The sequence below is a fragment of the Salmo trutta genome, chromosome 11, assembly GCF_901001165.1.
Source record: "Salmo trutta chromosome 11, fSalTru1.1, whole genome shotgun sequence".
Lineage (NCBI taxonomy): Eukaryota > Metazoa > Chordata > Actinopteri > Salmoniformes > Salmonidae > Salmo > Salmo trutta.
Genome location: NC_042967.1, coordinates 17,815,034 through 17,841,789, shown reverse-complemented (window position 1 = coordinate 17,841,789; position 26,756 = coordinate 17,815,034). Strand labels below are relative to the sequence as shown.

Genomic DNA, 26,756 nt, shown 5'->3' with positions numbered 1-26,756 from the left:
AAAAAAATATTTTTCCACTTTCGTTTTGGCTAAATGGCAAATACCCATATATACAGAGTATGCCTACCCCATCCCCCTCTTCCTCCCTCTCGTCCCCCTTCACTCAGGTAGTCAAACAGAAGGCTTATTCATCACAGACAGACTGCCCTTTCTCCACTGCAGTGAGAGAGCGAGAGAGTTTAACCTCCAGGTTTACCCTATAGTTTCCCCTACAGTCCCAAGAGGAGACATTGCCGCAGTGGCAGCCAAGTGCTCTACCACACACACACACACCACTGCACTCCCTTCCTCCCAGTCCAAGCCATCGGTGTGATGCGATGGCATGGACATTATGTCATGATGTAATTCTCGTCTCAGCAGCCCAGAAGATGATGGCGTTATAGCAGGAATGCCCAGTCATGACAAACTGACCATGTATTGGCCCTGGGATAAAACCAGGCTTGGCATAACACACCTTCTACGTCAATGCACAAATGTATTCACTGCCAAAGGAAAGGTACTGACTGTACATAGTGAATGTTCAGGTAGCAGGTTAGAAGGTTCAATGTCAACATAGAGCTTTTGAATACCCAGGCTCCAAACACTAATCTACATAGAGCTGGACTAGCGTCCTGTCCAGAGGGTGTACTCGTACATCAAGCTGCCTCATGCTACTAAAACAGGAGCTGGACTAGCGTCCTGTCCAGAGGGTGTACTCGTACATCAAGCTGCCTCATGCTACTAAAACAGGAGCTGGACTAGCGTCCTGTCCGGAGGGTGTACTCGTACATCAAGCTGCCTCATGCTACTAAAACAGGAGCTGGACTAGCGTCCTGTCCGGAGGGTGTACTCGTACATCAAGCTGCCTCATGCTACTAAAACAGGAGCTGGACTAGCGTCCTGTCCGGAGGGTGTACTTGTACATCAAGCTGCCTCATGCTACTGAAACAGGAGTTGGACTAGCATCCTGTCCAGAGGGTGTACTTGTACATCAAGCTGCCTCATGCTACTGAAACAGGAGGAGATAGCCAGAACGGCCCGAGGGGCTGGAGCCTCAGACAAGGCTTACTTATACAAGGCTTACTTAATTACTTTTGTATACTGTAAGTCAATAATCTATTTATTGCCACTGGCAGCATATTGTATTGTAGATCTCCTGACAGGCCTAGATTATCTGAAGGCTATAGTAGGATCATCTTTCCAGATGTAGTGTTTAACTCAAAACCATTATGCTCTTGACATTTCACTGTTTAGTTAGGTGAGTGTTTGACATCTTGTGATCAAAGAGTGGGGCATGGAATCACTTTAATACTTTCATTCACTAATGACGACAAAAGGGATACCACCAAAGGGTGTAGACTGCTGAACAGGGGTGTAGAACTAGACAGAGGACAAGCAGCTACACACACACACACACACACACACACACACACACACACCAGACAACTGGGTTACTAGTGCACATTTTAGCAAAACACATTCAATGCTGTATTTTTATTGAGCAAGTTTACTTAACACAACCCATATCTGTTTCTACTCAGCTCTTTAGGACAACGGACCGCCACACAGCCTCAGACTGAACAAAATGTTGACTACATACACAGTGGCTCCAAGAAAGTGTCTCCATTTCAAGACAAGCCATGATAGACTTGAACCAAGTTACACAGTAATAAACACACATTAGCCCATGAACATTTCTATCAGTTTGGCACTGAAAACAAAACATTTCCTAACAAATAACAAGAGTTTTGTTTACAACTGAACGCTACAACAGCACGTTAGTCAAAACGTTTGACTCAAAAGGGCAAAACTTACCAGAGACTCCACGACAAGACAGCGGCCAGAGAAATGCCAAAGTCGTGCAATCCGTTCTCTGCACTGTTCACCTGTGCAGACTATGGCGGCATTGTAACCTTTTAACCTTCGCGAAATTCAGATAAAAACGCAGGATTTTATAGATCAGTAGGTGACGTCCTACAGTCATAAGAAAAAGTTGATTAAAACCGGGCATATTGAACTGAAAAGTTGGCGTAGCAGCCTCTTATGGTGGCGGTATGCGGTATGCTATGCTGCAGGCAGAGGTCATTTCTCGATCTCGGCTGCCATCTAGTGGACAAATACAGTCCGTGTCAAATCAGCGTCATTGGTCAGAATACAGTATAGAGTTGATTGGATTACAGATAATACAAGCTTGGCTTTCCCCATAAAAATAAAAAGGTTAAATAATAAAAATGTTGAACTGTTCTATTGGAGAATAATCTTTGCATTGCAATTGAAGGGTTAAAGGCTGAACCATCATACAAAAATGTATATTTCATGGATCTAACCGTTGGATAAATTGTGCATCTTTATCAGATTTATGGAATATGTAGAAATGCTCTCTAGTCATTGGCACACATCCTTATTTTGTGAACCAGTCAAACTTTAAAAGATATATCTAATCTAATCATACAACTTCCCCAATTCCTCCAAAATTCCAACCGATCACAGGCTAAAATGGCATAATAGACTGTAGTTCCATGTAATAACTTTGTTTCTGAGCAGGTTTACATTCTAATAACATGTTATGTAACACATACTGGGTGTGGGTGGGCTCCAGGCATAAGCGACATAAACGGTAGGGCCCCCGGCCACTAGTGTCCCCGTCCGACATAAAAACAAATAAACAATAATTAGGAACTCAATGTACTGTTGAGTTAGAACAGCAGAATACACAAAGTGGTAGTTCTAAATCTGGTTGTGCCTCAGCAGTTTTTCTCCTGTTAAGTCGGTCATTGACAGTCCCGAGTGGCGCAGCGGTCTAAGTCACTGTTTCTCAGTGCGAGCAGCGTCACCACAGATCCTGGTTTGATTCCCGGCTGTATCACAACTGGCCATGATTGGGCGGCGCACAGTTGGCCCAGCGTCGTCCGGGTTTGGCAAGGGTAGGCCGTAATTGTAAATATGAATTTGTTCTTAACCTTGGTTGTTCTTAACTAACTTGCCTAGTTAAATAAAGGTATATATATATATATATATATATAAAAAAAACGGACAGTCACTCAAATTAGCCATGTCAGCGAACAATTTTTAGATTGGAAAATGAGTCTAGCCAGCTATCTGAATTTGTAGTACTCAAGGCCGGCTCTGGGTGTGTGTGACTTCATCCACTTCCACATGAAAGCATGTGCTTCTCCCACAACGCCTGAAAGCACGTAAACAATCAACCTGATAGCAGAAGCAGGTCATGGCCAAACACACACGTACACATATACACACGTAGGCATGCACACGTACACATGTACACACACAGACAGGCTAATACTTGAATAACCTAACTATAAAGATTAAATAGGCTAAACGGCAAAATATATTGATACATTTAAATTTGGGTCATTAATCTCAAAATGTAAATGTATTCTTTAGAATACTTTTATTAAAAAAAAATAATAATAATCGCCCTGGGATATGAGCTGATCCCCCTCCAAAGTTTACATTTAAAATGGTTAGGGTAAGGTAAGGATTTAGGGTAGGAACGTCCCAAAGATTGCGTATAGTGGTGTGATGTGCGCAGGCGCCGTTGGGAGGTAATGGCCGTGTTCGAGAGGATCAAAATCGCAATGTATCATGGGTAAATTTCGACTGAATGATCTACAATTAGTAGTGAGTCGTTATTTATGATGAAACGTGATTTGTAGATAAATCAGTCGGCAGTCGCCTGCAGTTGTTTTGATGCTCTCGAACACGGCCAATACTTGCCAATAAGATCTGTGTTGTTGGGTTTCCACTAGATAGCACAGCCACAAAGTTATATCGTAAAAATGTATGAAAACAAAAATGAGCATTTTGGTCTTCATTCAAGGTCAGGGTTAGGCATAAGGTTAGCAGCGTGGTTAAAGTTACGGTTAAGGTCAAGTTTAAAATCACATTTTAAGAAGATAAATTGTAGAAATGGGCGGGGTTTATGACTTTGTGGCTGTGGTAACTAGTGACGACCGTGTTGTCATAATCACCCACCCGTACCCGAGTGGATGCAGGGTGATTCTCCTATTGTACAGAATAGGATAGGGGAACCATGGCATACTTGCGAGGCGCCCCATCTAATAACCAACGCACAGAGAATATGAATTGTGCGCGATTTTTGTGCTGAGCCAAGATCCTCTATTTTTAAAACACAAAACCAGGACCTCGGATTATTTCCACGCGCACCATTTTGATCGAAGCGGTCCATGATGGAGCACATCCGAACGCCCAAGGTAAGCAAACCCTATATTTTAATTCCCATCCTATTCTTTGAGTATAGTTAGTCCTATTCCTAAATGAAACCGCATTTCAGTTGCGTCTTCTAAAGATGTGACAACGTTGCTGATTCGTGCCACCCCCTTTCTCATGTATCCACCAACGGCCCGTACATTCAGGGTTCCTGAAAATATTACCATTATATTCTCCGCAATGTATTTTCCTGGTTAAACTGTTGCAAAAATGAACACTCAAAAACATTGCTCATATGATGGCATGCCTGTAAATCTTGACATTAGAATTTGCACAATCCGTTTCATTCTTTATCTGGCTTCTTGATGTTTATTCTAGTCTGCCGCGGGAATTTCTCCACTGTGGATTCTAGTATAAAGGCAATAGGCCTCATTGTTACAGAATCCTGCGGTAGGTTACCTCAATTAAACAGTTAGAACATTCCAGAATCTCAGACATTCATATCTACAACGACAACATGTGTAAACAATGAGTTTACATTTTAGTCATTTAGCAGACGCTCTTATCCAGAGCGACTTACAGTAGTGAATGCATACATTTCATACATTTTTTTTCTGTGCTGGCCCCCCGTGGGAATCGAACCCACAACCCTGGCGTTGCAAACACCATGCTCTACAGGGAAGCTGTAGTTCTATAATAACCTTGTTTTTATGAGAAGATATGCCTCCACCAATACAGTCAGTCACACACTTCAGTACATTATAGCCTATAGATATGATTACATTCCGTTTTGACCCCATTTATACTTGTGTGTGTTTTTGTGTCTGTGGCCCTATAGGTGGAGAATGTCCGCCTGATTGACCGTACGGCCCCTAGGAAAGCCACGGTGGGGACGCTGTACCTCTCCGCCACACACACCATCTTCGTGGAGAACAACCCAGAGACACGCAGAGAGACTTGGGTAGGAGCCAGGAAGTGATACCAGTTGTTTCGACAGACCCCATTCTGACACGAGACCTATCACAAGTCGTCTGGCCTGACACTGTTCTGACACAACCCCCCTATCTACCCTGTGTGTGGCTTCCTTCCTGCCTTCTCAGAAAGATAGTATTGATTTGCTGGGGCACTTTGGAGACTCACCTCAAGTCAATGGACCGCATCCAATACATTTCCTCTTTAATGGATATCTCCTTCATACACATGATGTGAGATTTGTCGGTGTATTTAGGCCTACTGAAGTGAACAGGAGTGGAACCCTTTTCTCAGGGCCGGATTCCCGAACAGGCACAGATGGTTGGGGCCCCCCTGGAGGTCGTGGGCCCCCAGATAGAGTATAATAGCAGCATTTGTAGAATTACAGGAAATCAGCTTTAAAATCATCTAAATTGTCTCTCAGCCTCATGACAAATGTGTAGAATAGCAGGAAATTTGCTTTAAAACTGAAAAACAAATTCTCAGCCTCATGACATAATGTGAACAAAGGCATGATGAGCTATAAAATAGAACATTTTCTTCCCAGCCCCAAGCCACAAAAACTGCAACATGTTCTCTACGCCTCATGAAAACTATAGTTTAGTAAAAATGTAATTTGTCAGTTATTAAATGCATTGCTTATCATAACACTAAACGAATACTTATGTAATAATATCTGCTGTCCATTATTGACAGATGACTGCTGTGGTTGAGTAATCTGAGTGAAAAGTAAAAACTAAAGAAAAAACTTGCCTACCCTTCCACTTCCAGAATTTTTATGTTTTCAACTTTGCAATAGATGCCACTGTGACAGCCGGCCTTACCATTGGCCCTAACCCTTCGATGTTTGCAGATCTGAGGGATCTGGATAGGTATCAGCAGTGTAGTGGTAGAGCTTCCACCATATTGCCATCCCCTTACAGATCTGCAAACGTCAAAGGGTTAGTTGTTGCCAAGGGGAGGGGAGCGAATTGGGACCGTCTGTGAGAGTTCTCGGTTGTCATTGACAGGTGCTCCACAGCATGGTGGCCAGTGTGGAGCGGCCGCCAACCACCCCTTCAGGAAGCCACCTGGTCGTCCACACTAAGAACTTCCAGGTGGTTCAGCTGCTCATCCCCCAGGAGAGGGACGCCATGGATGTCCAGGCCTCGCTCGCACGCCTCTCTCGCCCAGGTGAGAGAGACTATCACCTCTAAGAACCCATTCACCCGGGTCCTGTTCAGGAGGGAGAAAACTCTGAATTGGAATGGAACAAGGAGGTACTGCCAGGAGCATACCACCTGGCCACTGCTGGCTTGCCTCTGAAGTTAAGCAGGGTTGGTCCTGGATGGGAGACCAGATGCTGCTGGAAGTGGTGTTGGAGGGCCAGTAGGAGGCACTTTTTCCTCTGGTAAAAAAAATATATATACAGTGCATTCGGAAAGTATTCAGACCCCTTGACTTTTTCCACATTTTGTTACGTTACAGCATTGTTCTAAAAAAATGTCCCTCATCAATCTACACACAATACCCCATAATGACAAAGCGGAAACAGGTTGTGGTAAATTCAATTGATTGGACATGATTTGGAAAGGCACACACCTGTCTATATAAGGTCCCACAGTTGACAGTGCATGTCAGAGCAAAAACCAAGCCATGAGGTCTGGGGAAGGGTACCAAAAAGAACAGTGGCCTCCATCATTCTAAAAATGGAAGAAGTTTGGAACCACCAAGACTCTTCGTAGAGCTGGCCGCCCGGCCAAACTGAGCAATCAGGGGAGAAGGGCCTTGGTCAGGGAGGTGAACAAGAACCCGATGGTCACTCTGACAGAGCTCCAGAGTTCCTCTGTGGAGATGGGAGAACCTTCCAGAAGGACAACCATCTCTGCAGCTCGCCACCAATCAGACCTTAACGGTAGAGTGGCCAGACAGAAGTCACTTCTCAGTAAAAGGCACATGACAGCCCGCTTGGAGTTTGCCAAAAGGCACCTAAGGACTCTTAGACCATGATGAACAAGATTCTCTGGTCTGATGAAACCAAGATTTAACTCTTTGGCCTGAATGCCAAGCGTTACGTCTGGAGGAAACCTGGCACCATCCTTACGGTGAAGCATGGTGGTGGCAGCATCATGCTGTGGGGATGTTTTTCAGCGGCAGGGACTGGGAGACAAGTCAGATGAACGGAGCAAAGTACAGAGAGATCCTTGATGACAACCTGCTACAGAGCGCTCAGGACCTCAGACTGGGCTGAAGGTTCACCTTCCAACAGGACAACGACCCTAAGCACAAAGCCAAGACAATGCAGGAGTGGCTTCGGGACAAGTCTGTGAATATCCTTGAGTGGCCCAGCCAGAGCCCGGACTTGAACCCGATCGAACATCTCTGGAGACCTGAAAATAGCTGTTTAGCGATGCTCCCCATCCAACCTGACAAAGCTTGAGAGGATCTGCAGTGAAGAATGGGAGAAACTCCCCAAATACAGTTTTGCCAAACTTGTATCGTCATACCCAAGAAGAATCGAGGCTGTAATCGCTGCCAAAGGTGTTTCAACAAAGTCCTAAGTAAATAGTCTGTATACTTATGTAAATGTGATATTTCAGTTTTTTATTTTTAATACATATGCAAACATTCTGAAAACCTGTTTTTGCTTTGTCATTATGGGGTATTGTATGTAGATTTATGAGGAAAAAATACAATTTAATCAATTTTAGAATAGGACTAACGTAGCAAAATATGGAAAAAGTCAAGGGGTCTGAATACTTTTCGAATGCACTGTATATATAAAAAAACATATTTTATCCCAATGCCCCAGGGACATTGCCCTGTTTATGGTGCCGTCTTTCGGATGGGACGTTAAACAGGTGTCCTTACTCTATGGTCACTAAAGATCATAAGTGTCCTGGCTAAATTCCCAATCTGGCCCTCATACCATCATGGCCACCTAATCATTCCCAGCTTCCAATTGGCTCATTCATCCTCTGTAATTATCCTCCAGGTCGTTGCTGTTCTTCTCAGTCAACTTACCTGGTAAAATAAAAAAACATACTACCTGAATTGTTGTTTTAACAGCAGAGAGTGTAGCTTGGTACATAAGAGAGCAGCGGTCAGGATGCTCTTGGATCAGTTTGCCCTGCTGATCACGACCCTGGGCTTAGTGTGGTCAGGAGGGTGTACTGTACGTTTTCAGGGTTAGGTTCACCTCAAAGGTTATGGGCATAAGAGGAGGGTGAGTTGGACCAGTGGCCTAGTAACAGCAGTAACAGCTGTTTGTTGTCTATGTCTGCGGTACTGCAAGAAAACCTTTCCCCTGTGGGATAGTAAAGTTGATGAAATGGGTTTCTGTCCTTCTGTTTGAATGACTCACTTGTTCAATGGATGCCGATGGCAGTGACCTGTTTCTGTGACTTCAGTTAAACTTTACTGAAACAGCCCAGGCTGCCAATACATGTATTGTGTAGTGGTTAAATTAATCTGAATTGTTTATTGTGTAGTGCTTAAATTAATCTGAATTGTTTGTGTAGTGCTTAAATTAATCTGAATCATTTATTGTGTAGTGGTTAAATGAATCTGAATCATTTATTGTGTAGTGCTTAAATTAATCTGAATCATTTACTGTGTAGTGGTTAAATTAATCTGTTATTTATTTGTAGTGGTTAAATTAATCTGAATCGTTTATTGTGCAGTGGTTAAATGAATCTGAATCATAGTATGATCCTTTGATAGACTGCTGTATTGTTTCTCTGTTGTCCCCAAGAGATTTACTGTGAGCTCTACTGCTTGTCCTTCAATACAATCCCAACATGATTTTAGCTGATTTTAACATGATTAATGATCAAATACGATCATTAGTTTCTATCTGTTTCGCCCAGAGAAATATAGCGAGCTCTACTGCTTGTCCATCAACCCCAATGCCAACAAGGAGGAGAGGGAGGAGTCCTGGAGTTTCCTAGACCTGCAGGCGGACTACAGACGCATGGGCGTGCCCAACAACCTCTGGGTCAGCACGCCAGCCAACAGCGAGTACAGGGTTAGTAGTATTACAGTCCTCTTCTGATTTTAACCACTGTAGTCCCAATCAGATGGTAAGTACAGGGTTAATACAGTCCTCTTCTGATTTTAACCACTATAGTCCTAATCAGATGGTTAGTACAGTCCTCTTCTGATTTTAACCACTATAGTCCCAATCAGATGGTTAGTACAGGGTTAGTACAGTCCTCTTCTGATTTGAACCACTATAGTCCCAATCAGATGGTTAGTACAGGGTTAGTACAGTCCTCTTCTGATTTTAACCACTATAGTCCCAATCAGATGGTTAGTACAGTCCTCTTCTGATTTGAACCACTATAGTCCCAATCAGATGGTTAGTACAGGGTTAGTACAGTCCTCTTCTGATTTGAACCACTATAGTCCCAATCAGATGGTTAGTACAGTCCTCTTCTGATTTGAACCACTATAGTCCCAATCAGATGGTTAGTACAGTCCTCTTCTGATTTTAACCACTGTAGTCCCAATCAGATGGTAAGTACAGGGTTAATACAGTCCTCTTCTGATTTTAACCACTATAGTCCTAATCAGATGGTTAGTACAGTCCTCTTCTGATTTTAACCACTATAGTCCCAATCAGATGGTTAGTACAGTCCTCTTCTGATTTGAACCACTATAGTCCCAATCAGATGGTTAGTACAGGGTTAGTACAGTCCTCTTCTGATTTGAACCACTATAGTCCCAATCAGATGGTTAGTACAGGGTTAGTATAGTCCTCTTCTGATTTTAACCACTATAGTCCCAATCAGATGGTTAGTACAGTCCTCTTCTGATTTTAACCACTATAGTCCTAATCAGATAGTGACTACAGGGTTAGTATAGTCCTCTGCTGATTTTAACCACTATAGTCCTAATCAGATGGTTAGTACAGGGTTAGTACAGTCCTCTGCTGATTTTTCTGGTGTTGATAGTCCTGATCTGATGTTGAGTACTGGGTCTGTTCAGTCTGGGTCTGATATTGACTATTGGGTTAGTAGCAGGGGTTGGAACTGAAATCATTTTCCAATCGTTTTGTTCTGAACAGAATTTAAAAAAATGTTTCATTCCACTGTTCCGACCAGCAAAATAAAGTTCTGAACCGGTTCCAAGCCAAATAAAGGACCAGTTTATATCGTTCCTTTGTGTTCCCTTTTTAACCTGTGAAATCAACAGTGTTTAACAGTTGGCTCATTAAATTACTTCACCAATCAGTGTGGATAGAGCAGGTAAGCTAGTTGTTTACATGCATGATGGACAGACAAGTGTAGCCTATGGCGCAACATGCGACTGAAATTTTGTGGATGGGGAGAGAGCGAGAGGGTTGAGGAGGCTTGAAGCGAAGTTACGATGCATTATCTGAATTAGGTCCACAGAATTATACCTAGGAGGAGCAGCTTCTATGGAGGAACTTTGAATGTCCTTTGAGCTAGCTAGCTAACAAGCTTGTGTGTGCAGAGCGGCACCAGAATTATAAACACATCTTACTATGTTGTAGTTAATAAATCCAACGTGACACATGATAACTAACCCTAAATTATCCTTAATTAGCATTGAAAAAGTTCATCCATTCTTCTCTAGCCAAATAAAAATCTCTCTCCCCATCTTCTGAATCAAGCTTGTAACGTCAGTACAGTAGCCTATGCTTCATAGGGGGGAGTTAGCCAAACAAGCAAACGCACAGGAAAATATTTTCAGTTTGCAGGCAGACACTGGACTATGTTTGAGTGACAGAGTGAGTGCTTTGCATAGGTGTTTTGTTGCGTTTTGTTGTGGGACTAGAAACAAAAATGCCTGGAACGTAAAAGAACGTTATTAACCGGTTCTGTTCCGGAACAGTTGGGTTAATTTTCGTTCTAGGTTCCGTTTCTGTTCCTTGACATTTTTTGCTCTTTTCCGGTTTTCTGTTCTGTTCTGTGAACCGGTTCCAACCTCTGGTTAGTGGTATAGTCCTCTTCTAAAGACTTTCTCTCTCTGCCTGCAGGTGTGTGATACGTACCCATCAGAGCTGTTTGTGCCAAAGTCGGCCACACCTCCAGTCATCGTGGGGAGCTCTAAGTTCCGGAGCCGAGGGCGTTTACCCGTCCTGACGTACTTCCACCAGGATACCCTAGTGAGTGGATGGGGCATACTATCTGGGTCAATGGTGTGGGTTGAATCTGGAGAACAGTTGTTTTATGTTTGTTTAATTTAGGTGATTCGTCATGTTTAATTCTTATGCCTGAGCCAGTCATGGGTCTGAATATTGTGTTTTCTGTTTAAAAATTTCAAATGACTTTCATGACTGTTTAAATGTGGGCTTTTGCTTGGCATGCCAAGACACACGCAGGATACTAGCACTGTATGAGTAGTGTTAAACACCACCTCTTCCTCTGAGCTGGATGTCATCACCAGTCACTTCAGCGTCTGACCCCTTCTTCTCCCAGGCTGCTATCTGCCGCTGTAGTCAGCCCCTGTCCGGCTTCAGCGCCCGCTCCCAGGAGGATGAACAAATGCTGGAGGCCATCATGAAGTCCAACCCGGGCAGCGACTACATCTACGTGGTGGACACCAGGCCAAAGGTCAGAGGTCACCATAGATAGACCCCGGGCTCAGGAAGTGTTGATATACTGTAAGGTCAATGGGGGAGTAATGGTACATGAATGATGTTTTGTTTTCCTTGAAGCCTCCTTGACTTGGGTGGACATCTGATCCATCCACTGTCCACATGTTGCCTCTCAGACTGTAGTCTCTCTCCAGGCTTTGTCGATTTAAAGCTGAATATCAATGGGCGGCAGGTAGCCTAGTGGTCAAGAGCGTTGGGCCAGCAACCGAAAGGTCGCTGGTTTGAATCCCTGAGCCAACTAGGTGAAAAATCTGTTGATGTGCCCTTGAGCGAGACACTTAACCCTAATGGCTCCTGTAAGTCGCTCTGAATAAGAGCGTCTGTTAAAAGACTACAATGTAACATGTAATGATGTCGTCAACAGTACGTTTTTGACTGTATTGTGATATAATGATTATGATCTCTCTCCAGTTGAATGCGATGGCCAACCGGGCGGCTGGAAAAGGCTATGAGAACGAGGACCACTACACCAACATCAAACTGCAGTTCATCGGCATCGAGAACATCCACGTGATGAGGAACAGCCAGCAGAAGATCATTGACGGTAATGACTTCCTCTTTCCCTTTCTCTTCCAACCATGGCCGACGTTCTACTGAACGTCAGTCAGTATTCCTACTCAGTTGTCAGGTTCATGCATTCCTTTGGGTTGGCTTGTGAATGTCCCACATTGTATGTGTGTATGCATGACTGACTACCCTCTCTTCCTGCGTTGACCCTATAGTGGGCGAGCTCAAGACTCCCTCCATGGGCGACTTCCTGTGGGGGCTGGAGAGCTCCGGTTGGCTGAAGCACATCAAAGCCGTGCTGGACGCAGGCGTCTTCATCGCCAAGGTGATACACACTGGGCAGGGCGCGCGAGAGAACACACACACACACACACAATGGGTATCAATTTCTATAGTGTCATACTGTGATGTGTGTGTGTGTGTGTAGGCGGTTGCGGAGGAGGGTATCAGTGTGGTGGTCCACTGTTCGGACGGTTGGGACAGGACGGCCCAGGCCTGCTCTGTAGCCAGCGTTCTCCTGGAGCCTTACTACAGGACTATGAAGGGACTCATGGTAAGGCTTTAGCTTCCGTTCATCACACACTATCTACAGTCTACGTCATGGCACATACAGTCCCTCTTCTACTGTGATCCCATCCAGAGATATAGTTAGCACACGTGGGGCCAGTTGTCCGGACCGTGGAGTCTCCATGAAGAATGCGCTTTAGTCCAGGACAAGACATCATCTGGGTCTGGGAAACTGACCCGTCGAGTGCAAGAAAGACTGACTTAATCTCTTCTTCCTGTCTTTTAGCTGCTAATCGAGAGGGACTGGGTGTCGTTCGGTCACAAGTTTTCACACAGGTCAGTCCGTCCCACACGTTTGTCTAAGAAACCAACTCCTAACTCTACCGTTTGGTAGAATGAAGGTCACTGCAGTGCCATGTATTTGACCTTCTCAAGTAGACCTTCATCAGAACGAGAAGTGCATTTGTCACAGACATCATACAGCGTGTCCGACCTACGCACCGTGTCCGCCGCGACCCTTTCAGACCCTCTCGCCACGTGTCCGCCATGTGTGCTGCACTCAGGTCAGATCATAACCCCTGTGAAATTCAGCCGCTTTAGCAGCGACTGTCCATCGCGGATTTCAGTTAGGATTGGTGAAGTAGAGTTATTCCACATCTTTGAGGTGTTCCACTCCAGTCTGTGCATGTTCTCTTATCAGTTGAAGCCATTGGCTAGATTAAAAAGGTAACTGACCTTGATGCAGTTGCCTAGAGGCATTACTGTTTAACCAGTGGGTTATAAAATTGCCATGACAACGCCCCAGGATTACCTATTTGTTCTGTGGTGGAAATTCAACACCAGGGGCACCTGAAGCCAATCTTAAAATGAATCACTTTTTATTATCAGGAAGCTGGAGAGGTGACAACAAACTCTGCACACCGTACAGGTCTGTCAGAAGCTCCGCTGGGGCAGTCCCAGCAGTTGTCTTATTTACGGCTATACACAGACAAGTTATATTTGCATGATTTAGCATAATTAATTCATCACTACCAGGGGCTCACACATGTGACTGACCAATACCTCACGAGGCTCTCTGTCTCTGAGATACCTCGGTTGTTCCCATAGCAATATTCTGGGCGCACTGCCAAGTTGAGGAACAGTGATAGTGAGGATTCCTCCATACACAATCAGTCAGTCACCTGCATGAACCATTCTAATTAGTTATTAGAAAGTAGCATTGAGTCGATACATAACATTTCACTCACAGTTCTTTAAATCTGCTCTAAAGGGGCAATCAGCAGTGGCGAAAATAGAAGCTTGTTTTACTCCAACGTTTGTAATCTAAGAAAATGTAAACAAACACTATATAGCCTCAAAACATGGTAAAAACTATAATTTTGTTTTTAAGGACGGTCAATCCTTGCATCCATAGCTCTGTCTATGAGTTTGATAGGGGTTACATCCCTCAGCTTTTCACCAAACCAGGGGCAGGGAGACCGCTTCGTTATTGTTTCTACTGCTGATTGCCGCTTTAAACTCCTTATGAAAGTGTTTTAAGCCTCAGTCTTTCCTTCTCTGCAGGTACAGCCATCTGGAAGGTGATCCTAAGGAGGTGTCCCCGGTGATAGACCAGTTCCTGGAGTGTGTGTGGCAGCTGTCAGAGCAGTTCCCCTGTGCCTTTGAGTTCAACGAGCGCTTCCTGGTCCAGCTGCACAGACATGTCTACTCCTGCCAGTACGGCAACTTCCTGGGCAACAGCCAGAAGGAGAGGAGGGACATGGGGTGAGACTGAGGGCGCCAATGTGACGGAGGTAGTTCAGTGAACCGTGCTTGTGTTACACAAATAACCTTGCCTGAGGCGTGAATACTTGTTAGCTCAGCGGGCTAACAACCTTGTGGTTCATAAGGCCGCTACAATCCCATTCCATGCAGGTCTCTGCCTTTCTTACAGCAAGCTCTTCTGTACTGTAACCCCTCTCATGTATCACATCTGGTTTGGTTTTCTCCAACGTTGGTCAGGTTGCGTGAGAGGACTCACTCCCTGTGGCCCCAGCTGTGGAAGGACAGGGCACAGTACGCCAACCCCTTGTACAGGGCTGACCACACCCAGACTCAGGGGATGCTACGGCCAAACACCACCCCCTACTGCTTCAAGTGAGTTACTGCACCCTCTCAGTGGACTCACTGGGAAAACAAGAGTGAAAAAGCTAGGACTGGGACACTGAATGGTTTTTATTTACTTTGTGTCTTCGGGTACATCTGAGACGAAGGGTTGTGGGTTAAAACCCTCAAATCCATCAGATGGTAGCCTGTTGTAGAAAGCACTTTACTTCATTGAACAGTTTAGATCCAGAGGGTTTGTTCAATAGTTGTAGTATGGTTTAGATCCAGAGGGTTTGTTCAATAGTTGTAGTATGGTTTAGATCGAGGGTTTGTTCAATAGTTGTAGTACAGTTTAGATCCAGAGGGTTTGTTCAATAGTTGTAGTATGGTTTAGATCCAGAGGGTTTGTTCAATAGTTGTAGTACGGTTTAGATCCAGAGCGTTTGTTCACTAGTTGTAGTACGGTTTAGATCCAGAGGGTTTGTTCACTAGTTGTAGTACGGTTTAGATCCAGAGGGTTTGTTCACTAGTTGTAGTACGGTTTAGATCCAGAGGGTTTGTTCACTAGTTGTAGTACGGTGTATCTTGTCTCCAAGGATGTGGAAGGGCATGTATAACCGTGTGGAGAAGAGCGCGCCCCCTCGCCAGATGCCCACCGACTTACTGACAGCCGTCAGGGAGGAGACTCAGCAGCTGGAGGAGGAGCTGACCAATCACCAGGAGGTAGCCCCGGGAGGGACGGCCCACCCGGGCACCAAACAAGGCATACAGACACGCTCGCGTAACGCTCCCAATGAACGCTGCTCTTTAAGGCCAATTTACAAGTTTATCAATGTATTATTATCATTATGAATTACTATTAACTAGTTTATGCTGTTTTAACAACTATATCGTTGGGTTTTTACAGGGGAGGGGGCAAACACCATGAAGTCAAAGAAAATGTGTCTCAGAGGGGCGTTCAACAGGAGGGTTTCTGTTACATGTACAGTAGTCTGCTAGTAGTCTATAGACATAGTGATTCATTCATATTCTATCCCAGACTTACTGGTAACACTTGTCTTTTCATCTGTCCATCTTCCAGAGGATTGCAGCCCTGATGAAGGGGGATCAAACTAAGGGTAATGCGGGTCAGAGGAAGACCAACAAAGTGTGTGAGGAAGAATGCAGGCCAGGTGGGCTGGCTCCTCCCACTGGAGATGGCCCCTTCACTAGCCCCCCTCAGGACTATTTTCCCTCCCAGGGGGGGCCTATGACCCTGCTCTTGGGGCCCCCCAAGGGCCCTGACCCCGACGACCTCTCCTCGGCTTGCAGTGACATGGAATCGGGCGTGGCCGACCTCAGCAGCCGCTCCTCCAGCGGCGGCGACGACAGCAAGGACCCCGACGAGGCCATTTAGTGCGCAGCCTGAGCGAAAATGGCGATCAATGAGGGGTTGAAGAGGGGCTTGTCGGGGGGCACTTTGCATTGACAATTGAATATCACAGAGGTCTCTTTTGACAGGGCCAATTGGACTGGATTTTACTTGTGATTCTTTGGTTTTCTGTGTAGTTAGTATCGGAGCACAACGTGAGCACCTGCCGGGTATTGTGGTAACACTGGGTAGCCATAGTGGATGTTTTAACCCCATACTAGTGTAAAATGTGAACAAATATATTCCAGGACCAAATGTTTACAGCAAAGGCAAAATACTGTGTGTAGAATATTTTGTCTTAAGCTATTATGTTGAGTTACAATGTACTGTACAACATTTTAAAACAGGAAAAAACGAATGTACATTTGTTTGTACAAATCGATAACAATAGTATCAGAAGCATCTGAAATCCATGTGTCCATTCTGTAGTCTGAACAAGCATATAGGCTGCAATGTTTCCCAGTGGTATAACATGGTCGTGTTCAGGAGGAAAACACTGAACAAAAACGGTCAGAAAACTATTGAACTTGTCCAATTTCGCTACATTCTGTACTTATGAACACGACCCAGATAACGCTGTCAAACACGGCACATGTTCTTGGAACATTTATCACCGCCCAATCTAGTTTTATGTTTACTGTCTCGTTCCGATAGCCTGCCTTCTCACACAAATGAAGAAACACTGCACTTCTCAACTAGCCTGGATAAACAAATGTCCATGTTGCCATGACTAGGCTTTTATTTATTCTTCAAATGAAGTGAAAGTTGCTGCTTATTAGTAATGAATCGAGAGACATACTCTTTCCTTTGGAAAGCCCATTGAACGGCGGTAACCTTTTCAGATGGTAATTCCCACTGATGTGTATATTTAACTGTGTATACGAGTGCATTCACTAGCGCTGTAGTATGAACACTTAGGATACATTAGAAACTTTGTTCCAATATCAACACCAGCTCACCACTTTGAACCAATGTGTTGGCCATGCATTCTATCTGAATGGTATGTGGGTGTGGATACTGGAACTCAAATCTCTTTGTGATCGGTAGCATTAGTTAGCCTGTGTGCCATTCTGTTTCTGTCCTCTTGCCAACTGCCTACAGACGGGTTAGCTGACAACAGCACGAAAAGATGTGTGTGCGCTTCAAAGGGGCAGAAAGCCGTGTGTTATGGTTCTGGCTGGCCAGATCACTAGCAACAATGACAAGAAACCATGCGGGGAATCCTAGGTGGCTAGTTTCATCTTGTTCTTGATACCATGTCTTGTTTTGATCTATGCTAACATTTGCTAGCTAGCTAACCAACAACTGTAACAATGTATTTGAGAGACAAGTACTCATTGTGGAACTTTATTTATGTTTTCAATAAACATTGGAGACTAAATATAGTTTACATGTTGTCAACAGTCTGAACCAACCACGTCTCTTTTGCCCCATAGTTGCACACGCCTCGGTTTTGTTGCTAAACAACCAACCCGTCTATGGAATTGTCATGGCTTGACAATGAGCAATGGAGTTGGTAAGAGCACAAACAGATCTGGGACCAGGCTAAGTATTAGACTGTTGAGAAACCACTTGTATGGTCAACCTGGGAAAACAACATGGTTAAATCCAATGGATATCCTTTCCACTGTGGTATTTAGTGTTTACTGTATACATTGTTGTAAATGACCTGAAATAAACTCCATTCCCTGTCAAAGGGAAATGACATTTGATGTGCTGGTTTAAAACGCGTTATTTTACAGAACGAGAGAGTGTACATGAGGTTATGAACATGACTGTGCATTTCAGTCACACTGAAATGCAGTACACACACACACACACGTCAGATTTTAATGTTAGAAAAAATAATAAATCGGGAATTCTTAGTAAACAAATGTTCTGAATGGTTTATTAACCTAAAGAAATTAAATAACATAATACAAGGTGTCTTTGATTATAATAAAGCCTATTATTAACATTATTTAAATACAGTATCCATCGTAGTTGGGTGATCGGCAGCGTTAGCAAACTCATCCATATTCAAGTAGGTACGTATGTATGAGACAAGTCCCTAACCATCATCATCACTGGAAACTGTATACTGAAATGAGTTCAAAAGCCTAGTTCAGGATTACAATTCATACCACAATGGTTGCTTCTTAGCCTCTATCAACACCAAGATGTGCTTCTCGTCTCTTTAGGGGTGTGTTGCTGGTAGATAAAACTCCATAGTTGGGAAGAGAAGAAATGCAGCCTATGATCAAGTAAGACAAAAATGGAACATTGTTCAACCCATCATTGATCTCAAGTATAGTCAGTCCTTGGATCCATAGCTACATCTATGAACTTGAGAGGTTACACTTCTCCAGTTGTTTACCAAAAATAAATGCTTTGTAGTTGTTTGAATCTCAGATTGCCCCTTTAAGGTCAGATTCCATAAACCCTTTGGTACAGTATGTACTTCACCCAACAGAGTGGCGTTAGTGTGTTTACCTTTTATAAACATGTGTGAGGGGAAGGGGGCGGGGCTCAGTGGCTGCTGGGGAACTGTCCGTGTGTGTTGATGGACTGTTGCAGCTTCTCCTCTTTGGCCCTTCTGCTGTGGCAGAGCTGTACAGCGAGAACACACACACACACACACACACACACACACACACACACACACACACACACACACATGAAATCAAACATTGACTACTGTGTAACAGACTGTATTTACATAGAATCCCATTTCCTGGTTGTTGACTTGTTGCAGTACACCTTGTTCATGCTACCACAGAGATGTTTAGACAGTCTCCATACACAACAGCTCAATACTTCCCGGATCTTTATTCGTGGACTATGTTATGATCCTTCTCTTCTAACTCTGCTAGTTCAGTTACTGGTAAAAGACAGACATATCCATCCCCACACGATAGAATGCTACCACCGTTTTGACAACAAAGACGTGTTGAAATGTTGAAAAGTACATCTGAGGTAGAATTCTGCAGTGTGCTGGTATCAGTCTTCCATTACTTTCTGTCAGCTTGCTGACTTGACTTTTTGACAGTTAGTTCAGTTTACCGTCCTCTTCTCCATGAAGTTGGCCAGGAAGTCGTCGATGTCCGTCTTGCCCTCCAGGAAGCTCTCGGCCGTCTCCTCTGACTCCTCCTCCGCCTGGTGGGCTGCCACCTTCAGACGAGCCTGCAGGGCACTCAGACTGCAGCTCTGGAGAACAACACAAGTTCATAGGATGACACTTAAAAAAAACAACGTTTTTTTGGTTTTCAAACCTCAAAATGGACTCTGACGTCAAGCCAAATCCACACCCCACAACATCAGCTGTGTTGTGAATAATCTGTATATGTTTCAACCCCAAAAACATGGACAAGATGAGCAGCGAATAAAACAACTCATGGCCTGGGTCATAGTCAATATTGATCTACTTTCCAGGTTTGAAAACATCTGATCATCACGTGTGTGTTTCGTGCAGGGAACACCTCACCTCACTGATGTCATGCTGTCTCTGCATCTTGGTCTCAAAGGCCGATTTGTTCTGGGTTAGCTGCTCGTACTGTCAACACAACAAGTAAGAACAACTAGCGTTCACAACACAATATACCGTCTATAGCAATCTATAGCAGTAGGACTGATCCCGACCAACATTTCAACTTGGCTCAATGGTACAAGGTGGTATCAGATATAACGTTAGTAACAAACTGACAGTTGTCATGAGACATTCATACAGGTAGAGTGTGATTGCTAACGTATATTGACAGACAGACCTTCTGCATTCATTAGCCAGTGAGTGTGTATTACTCAACGACAGGTAGCCTAGTGGTTGGAGTGTTGGGCCAGTAACCGAAAGGTTGCTAGATCGAATCCCCGAGCTGACAAGGTAAACATATGTCGTTCTGCCCCTGAACAAGGCAGTTAACCCACTGTTGCCCAGTAGGCTGTCATTGTACATGAGAATTTGTTCTTAGCTGACTTGCCTAGTTAAAGGTTAAATAAAAACCTTTCTCACCTTGAACAGCATTTCTTGTCTCGTCCCCTCCAGCTGAGGTTCCAGCTGCAGGTTCTTCTCTGGGAGAGAGATGACCAAGACATGTCAGTGTGTGTCCCAGGGCAGCAGTGAACTCAGCTTCAACACTTCCCCACTTTATAGCACACACTCATTTCACTACCTGCCCATATGAACTGACTGAGGATCTGTGTAACCATAGCGATTATGAGCTTGACACCAAAAGTGTCTCTCTGGGGACAGTTTGAGCTATTGGGCTCTCTGGGGACAATTTGGGCTCTCTGGGGACAATTTGGGCTCTCTGGGGACAATTTGGGCTCTCTGGGGAGTTTGTGATTTTGGGCTCTCTGGGGACAGTTTGTGATTTTGGGCTCTCTGTTTGAGCATTTGGGCTCTCCGGGGACAGTTTGAGCATTTGGGCTCTCCGGGGACAGTTTGAGCATGAATAAAAATGTTATGTCTCTGTGTGCAGTTTGAAGGGAGTTGTAGGTCGTTTCTGGTGCCATTGCTAACTAGCGTTAGCATGACTGGAAGCTTATAATAACCATGGTCCTTGCTCTAGCATTTGTTTGTGTGTACATGGTGGGTCACAAGAAAACACTAAAGGCTTTGGCTATACAGAGTGTCACGCACTGCCCAGTCAAGTTCAGCAACCACCACTAGTGTGTAGGGAGACTCACTGGCCATGTCCACGATGCTGTTGACCAGCTCCTCCTTGTCAGTGGTGACCTGTTTGAGCTGGGGCAGACACACAAACAACTCCAGCAGCACGTCCTCCTGCTCACTCATGTCCTTCAGCTGGGACACACTGGGGACAACACACACACACAGTCAGAGAGGGATATGGTGGGACAGATGGATGAAATCATACCTTGAAGGCAGAACCCAGTCTGTCAGAGTGAGCAATGAGCTGTCGCCCACTCACAGCTATGATATGGGCGTGCCCCAAGGGTCAATACTGGGGCCCCTCCTGTTCAGCCTGTACATTAATGGTCTGCCTTCTGTCTGTACTGGGTCTGAAGTTCAAATGTATGCAGATGATACAGTGATATATGTGCATGCAAAGAGCAAACAACAAGCTGCACAAGAACTCACTACTGTAATGGTCCAGGTTACAAAGTGGCTCAGTGACTCATGTTTGCATCTTAATGTGAAGAAAAAACCAGTCTGCATGTTCCTCACAAAGAGGACAACTGATGCCGCTGAGCCAGATGTCTGTGTCAGGGGAAAAGCTCCACCTCGTATCCGATTTAAGTACCTTGGAATCATACTTGATTCCAACCTCTCTTATTAAAAAGTAGGTGAGCAAGGTAACTCAAATAACCAAATTCAACTTAGCTAATTTGCAATTCATGCAAAATTGTTTGACCAGAGGTAGAAAAACTGTACTAATCTATGATACTCCCCCACTTAACATACAGCTTGACTAGTTGGGCCCAAGCTTGCTGTACAACATTAAAACCTATTCAGTGTCTACAAACAGGCTCTCAAAGTGCTTGATAGGAAGCCCAATAGCCATCATCACTGTTACATCCTCAGAAAGCATGAGCTCCTGAGTTGGGAAAATCTTGTGCAATACACCGACGCATGTCTTGTATTCAAGATCCTAAATGGCCTGGCTCCTCCTCCACTCAGTACTTTTGTTAAACAGAAAACCCAAAACCATGGCAGCAGATCCACAAGGTCCGCCATGAGAGGTGACTGTATAGTTCCCCTAAGGAAAAGCACCTTTAGTCAATCTGCGTTCTCTGTGAGAGCTTCCCATGTCTGGAACATACTGCAATCAGACACAAACAACTGCACCACCTATCATACCTTCCTTCACAAAAAACATGAAGACGTGGCTAAAGGCCAATCAGACTTGAACATAATCCCTACCTTTGTATTGCCTCGTTCCATGTTGTCTGTAGCTTGTGAGGTGTGGAAACACTGTTGCTTTTACATATTTTGTTTAGTTGCTTTCTGTGTTATGTTGCTCTGTCTGCGTGCTGCTTGTTCTACGTTTCTCTGTCTGCGTGCTACGTGTTGATTGTCCTATGTTGCTTTGTCTACGTGCTATGTGTTGCTGGTTCTGTTTCTCTGTCTACGTGCTATGTGTTGCTTGTTCTGTTTCTCTGTCTACGTGCTATGTGTTGCTTGTTCTGTTTCTCTGTCTACGTGCTACGTGTTGCTTGTCCTATGTTGCTTTGTCTGCGTGCTACGTGTTGCTTGTTCTGTTTCTCTGTCTGCGTGCTACGTGTTGCTTGTCCTATGTTGCTTTGTCTACGTGCTACGTGTTGCTTGTTCTGTTTCTCTGTCTGCGTGCTACATGTTGCTTGTTCTGTTTCTCTGTCTGCGTGCTACATGTTGCTTGTCCTATCATTGCTCTGTCTGCCTGTTGCTTGTTATATGTTGCTCTTTCTGCATGCTATGTGTTGCTTGTCCTATGTTGCTCTGAATGTGCTTAATGCTCATTGTTTGTCTGTATTGATATTGTCATTGCTTTTAATAACCTGCCCAGGGACTGCGGTTGAAAATTAGTCGGCTGGCTAAACTGCCACTTTTACTGAAACATTGTCCCTGTAAAAATAAATAACTGGGAGAGAGAGGAAAGCGCTAATATGTAGGTTGATGTGGGATTAAGTGATGGGAACCCAAACGTGAAGGTTCAGAATTGGAATACAATATAACTTTATTGTCCAAACAAGATGGAATATCCCTGATTGATCAAAGGCTGTCAATTATTTACACGTCTATCAGTGAAAGCTGGTGGGACGAGGTATAGGAGGACGGGCTACTTGAAATGGCTGGAATGGAATTCATGGAACGAAGTCACACATGTGGTTTCCATATGTTTGATACCATTGCAGCCACTACAATGAGCCTGTCCTCCTATAGCTCCTCCCACCAGCCTCCACTGAAACCTATACACATATCATTATATCTAAACGTTTCTTGGAGTCGTGTCCTCATGCGTTACATTCGGACTCAACGGCCCAAAAAGTGGGCGACGTAATAAACTCCAGTGGCAGAATGCACATACCTCATTTCAGACAGCTCAGGAAATGTTTCAGGAATCTCAGGCATCTTGTACATGTGGCCGTTCAACCCAGCCTGTTGCAGACAGAGTGATATCACGTCTTATGTAGCTGACCAACACATAAAACAAGTAGCTAAGCACTTAACCATCGCAGCAGTACTCCAGTACAGAAGCTCTAGTCCGCAAGTGACTGACAGGTCTCAGTGCCTGGCAACAGTTGTTAGGGTATTGTGTGCTTAGGGCTGGTGGTGAGGTGTTTTGAAAATAAAGTATAATATAATACAAATATAATAAATGCCCCAATGATTCTAACTAGAAGAACAGGTCAGTCTGTGGGTATTTGTCTGTCCTGATGAAACATTGCTACATTAAACCTCGAGGCGTCTAAACCGCATGCCAAATAGTCTCCTTAACTTATACATTTAGGTATTATGTCGGTATTAGCCAGATATGTACTGGGTAGTGCATTTACCTGGGAGTCTGCGGTGGGTACGGGGAGAGGCAGGTCGGTGATGAGGCCGTAGACAGGGGCTGCTGCCCAGGGAGGGCCGTGACCGTGAGCTCCCTCTACACCCGCGTGGGGCATGGGGGGCGGGTTGGGGCCCACGGGGCGCGGCCCGTAGTGGAAGCTCTGTGTGGGGTAGGGAGGCATCCCCGACGGCTTGTACATGTTACTGCACCACAGAGAGAGAGATGGCAGGGAGGTAACATGGGAGAAACAGAAAGCTGGTGAGAATGGGTTCCCTTTGTGTAGAAACTGGACTCAGTTAAATGACACTAGTCACTGAGCTAGTCTTTCTGCCTCCTTGTATCCTTCACTGTAAAGCTATGGCAGTTATTATGGCTGTCTCATGTGACTTCTTACACCTTTTGATCGTCCTTTCATTGCGTATTACATGCAACCCAAAGAATTTTCCTTCAAGGGCCAAAAATGAAAAAACATGATGACATGTTATGTGTGTGTGTGGTACTGACTAAGGGAAGCCGGTGGGGCCAGATGTCAGGACCGGTGGACTCTTCCAGAACTCATCCAGGAGACTCTGGATGACTTTGCCCAGATCTGAATGCATTCCAAACTGAGAACAAATTAACATAGGCCTGTTAGCTTCATGACAAGCACATGAATACCAGATATTTGCATCCATGTCAACACCTGCCCTTATACAGACAATGAACTAGTAACGAAACAAGTATAAATACCTAGAGAAAAACATAAAATGGTTACCATTCAGATCACCACAGATTTTGCTTCCCTCGTCTCTTGTATTGTTGACGTAGACCTAGTTGAGAAGGACTTACATTGGTAATGAGGGGGCTGGTAACCATGGTGCCATTGTTGCTGTCTACCAGGTGATGTCCTACTGGAGGGTACACACTGACTACTGGTTTCTCCTGGGGAAACTGAGGCGGAAGCAAGCTGCAGAGGACAGGGGGAGATGGGGAGGAAGGTAGAGAGAGAGGTCATTGAAAGTGATAGTAGCCTATGAGTTCTGAGGGTTTGAGTCCTATTGATCCTGCAAGAAATAATCAACAAGTCAGACATAGCCAGGTAAATGGAAGATTAACCTAGCTGTACTGTAAACCAATGGCAGGATGAGCTATTGGGGTTTACACACGCGTCGACACTGATAGGACAACATGCTCATATGTTGATGCTAAAACGTAAGCATGTATTCATCTGTTAATGCTAACTCTGTAAACGTGCAGCTCACTCACATGTTGACGCTGATGTTTGAGTTGTTGACTGTGAAAGGGATTCTGTACTCCACATCTTTCTGGATCTCTGCTAAGCTGGAGGAGAAGAAACCCGAAACATTTAACGTTAGATACAAACCAGTTTATCCACCTTACACACAATACTTTGAAAGGTGCCAACACGTCAATCCAAAACGTATTTAGCTAGCTAGAATATTGGAAAAGATAGTGACATACATTACATACATACGACATTGTTCATATTAGTTAAATAACGTTACAATTATGTCACCTATAAAGTTAGGCTGAATATCTAGAAGAGAGCTGAGAGGCACCTCTCTCTAATGTTACTTGTAAACAATACATAATACTTTAATCTGACCTAGTCCCATCAACTGTCGGTGTTGCGATAGGGGGCACTACCGTTAACTCGCACCATACACACTAATTACGCCTCGTGACAACGCTTTAAATAGTAGCAAATACTTTAGCTAGCTATCAAGGCCGACAAGCCGCGTAGTTAGCCATAACTAGCTAGTTAGCATTGCTAGTACGTGATGTTGATTTACCTGGAGTGGGCAGCTTTGAGAGACTCGATCTGCCGTTGTCTTTGTTGCTGCAAGCTATTGAGAGGTGGGAGAGGTCCGGAACCCTTGGATAAGGGGAAAAGCCAGTTCATCCTATTCTGGCTGGACACGAGCTTGAACTTAACTAGCTAGCTAATGAATTAATAAATCACTTTCCAGCCTCAACAAGAACAGACGAGACAGACAAGGGAAGGAGAAAACCCCGTCGAGATGTAGCCAATGTTCGCTAGCTACTTGCACAGCGATAACTTTCGGTATGGCATATCTTAGATGGTCGTAAAAAATAACTATTCAGTTTCTCCGCTTGAAGCATTTATCCAAAATTGGCACTGTCATTCTTGGTAAGCTTAGTAGCTACCGAGCACACAAACGGATAACAGGAAGACAACAACCTTCGTTGTGTACGAGCATGATTAAGTAGTTTGCGTACTACCTCACTGTACACAAAGAAACTAGGAAGGTAAATGTAAAAATATTTTTTCGGGAAAATAACTATACTGTGACATATATTTAAAAGGAATAAAATAGTTCTGGCAAATGTAACATAATTGTAATGTTTTTAGTTTTTTTTACATTCTCCGCATCAGGAGTTGAGAGGTCAATGCGCATACTTCGATGACGTCACCGTTTGTACAGTTTGTACCACAGCATTCCTCTGGTTTCTACTGTCACTACAAAGAACATCGATTGGGCAATAGGGGAAAAATTACTCTAGAAGATTTAAGAACTGCATCTCTAATTAAGTTGACATTACTTGATCATGACCTAGTGAAAGATTACATAGCATGGTTTCACTCTTATATAAGCCTAATGATAAAGTACATACCATGATAACAGCCGGCACATAAACGTTACTATACCACATGCTATTAACATTACATATAATTTATACATACTTGTTGTGATCAGTATCCTTGTTTTATTTGCACAGGTTAAGTCTAACCACTCTGATCATATTCCCTCCCTCAATGCTCCACAAGGAAACAAAGAACGGTCATCAATAGCAGAGAGCGGATGAACTGAATCATTACTCAAAGCCCGCTTCGCGCTCAGAAGGGAATATCGCATCTCATCATCGTGGGTAGCGAGACCAAACACTTTAGAAACACATTTCTCAAGTCAAGAACTATAGAAATGATCCCTGAAAGTATAGTCTTAATTTAACTGAGGGCGAGCGAGGGTAGTCTATGTTGGAGCTGTCATTCTCACTAACGGTT

The 26,756-nt window shown here is 44.2% G+C and overlaps 3 protein-coding genes and 1 non-coding gene across 6 annotated transcripts in view; 1 reads left to right on the top strand and 3 right to left on the bottom strand.

Annotated features, from left to right (window-relative positions):
* LOC115202338 (microtubule-associated tumor suppressor 1 homolog) overlaps nt 1-2,005 on the bottom strand; it is an 89,184-nt gene extending 87,179 nt beyond the window's left edge. For both annotated transcript variants that reach the window (XM_029766428.1, XM_029766429.1), the window contains exon 1: nt 1,795-2,005. The gene's annotated coding sequence lies outside the window, so the exon portion shown is untranslated. The remainder of the gene's footprint in view (nt 1-1,794) is intronic.
* A 1,946-nt stretch (nt 2,006-3,951) lies between these two features.
* On the top strand, nt 3,952-17,966 carry LOC115202336 (myotubularin-related protein 7). 2 transcript variants are annotated; one of them, XM_029766423.1, is made up of 14 exons: nt 3,952-4,214; nt 5,009-5,131; nt 6,153-6,315; nt 8,991-9,148; nt 11,126-11,254; nt 11,568-11,702; nt 12,158-12,290; nt 12,469-12,578; nt 12,681-12,806; nt 13,047-13,096; nt 14,324-14,524; nt 14,762-14,896; nt 15,442-15,568; nt 15,927-17,966. In XM_029766423.1, exons 1-14 carry the CDS (start codon nt 4,188-4,190, stop codon nt 16,239-16,241), a joined length of 1,932 nt encoding a protein of 643 aa, XP_029622283.1. In that variant the 5' UTR covers nt 3,952-4,187; the 3' UTR covers nt 16,242-17,966. The 2 variants fall into 2 exon arrangements, with proteins under 2 accessions (XP_029622283.1, XP_029622284.1); XM_029766424.1 differs by having other exon boundaries at nt 3,953-4,214; nt 15,442-15,608; nt 15,927-16,098.
* A 149-nt stretch (nt 17,967-18,115) lies between these two features.
* LOC115202337 (vacuolar protein sorting-associated protein 37A) lies at nt 18,116-25,973 on the bottom strand. The gene is made up of 12 exons (XM_029766426.1): nt 25,522-25,973; nt 24,974-25,048; nt 24,557-24,674; nt 24,233-24,333; nt 23,730-23,931; nt 23,261-23,331; nt 20,919-21,046; nt 20,242-20,300; nt 19,720-19,788; nt 19,299-19,442; nt 18,729-18,845; nt 18,116-18,489 (listed from the first exon to the last, which is right to left on the bottom strand). The coding sequence occupies exons 1-11, from the start codon at nt 25,629-25,631 to the stop codon at nt 18,765-18,767; spliced, it is 1,158 nt and encodes a 385-aa protein (XP_029622286.1). The 5' UTR covers nt 25,632-25,973; the 3' UTR covers nt 18,116-18,489; nt 18,729-18,764.
* Nucleotides 25,974-26,480: 507 nt separating this feature from the next.
* On the bottom strand, nt 26,481-26,696 carry LOC115202498 (small nucleolar RNA U3). The gene has a single exon (XR_003880008.1). It is a non-coding gene; the product is annotated as a small nucleolar RNA U3 (small nucleolar RNA).
* Between the last annotated feature and the right edge of the window lie 60 nt (nt 26,697-26,756).

Excerpts from the sequence above, each read along its gene's own strand:
- LOC115202336 (XM_029766423.1), top strand. The coding sequence starts at position 4,188 with ATGATGGAGCACATCCGAACGCCCAAG. Across the intron at positions 5,132-6,152 it reads AGACACGCAGAGAGACTTGG|GTGCTCCACAGCATGGTGGC; the intron begins GTAGGAGCCAGG and ends TGTCATTGACAG. Across the intron at positions 11,703-12,157 it reads TGGTGGACACCAGGCCAAAG|TTGAATGCGATGGCCAACCG; the intron begins GTCAGAGGTCAC and ends ATCTCTCTCCAG.
- LOC115202337 (XM_029766426.1), bottom strand. The coding sequence starts at position 25,631 with ATGAACTGGCTTTTCCCCTTATCCAAGGGTTCCGGACCTCTCCCACCT. Across the intron at positions 24,334-24,556 it reads CCAGCCCCCTCATTACCAAT|TTTGGAATGCATTCAGATCT; the intron begins GTAAGTCCTTCT and ends ATTTGTTCTCAG. Across the intron at positions 18,846-19,298 it reads ACTTCATGGAGAAGAGGACG|CTCTGCCACAGCAGAAGGGC; the intron begins GTAAACTGAACT and ends CTCGCTGTACAG.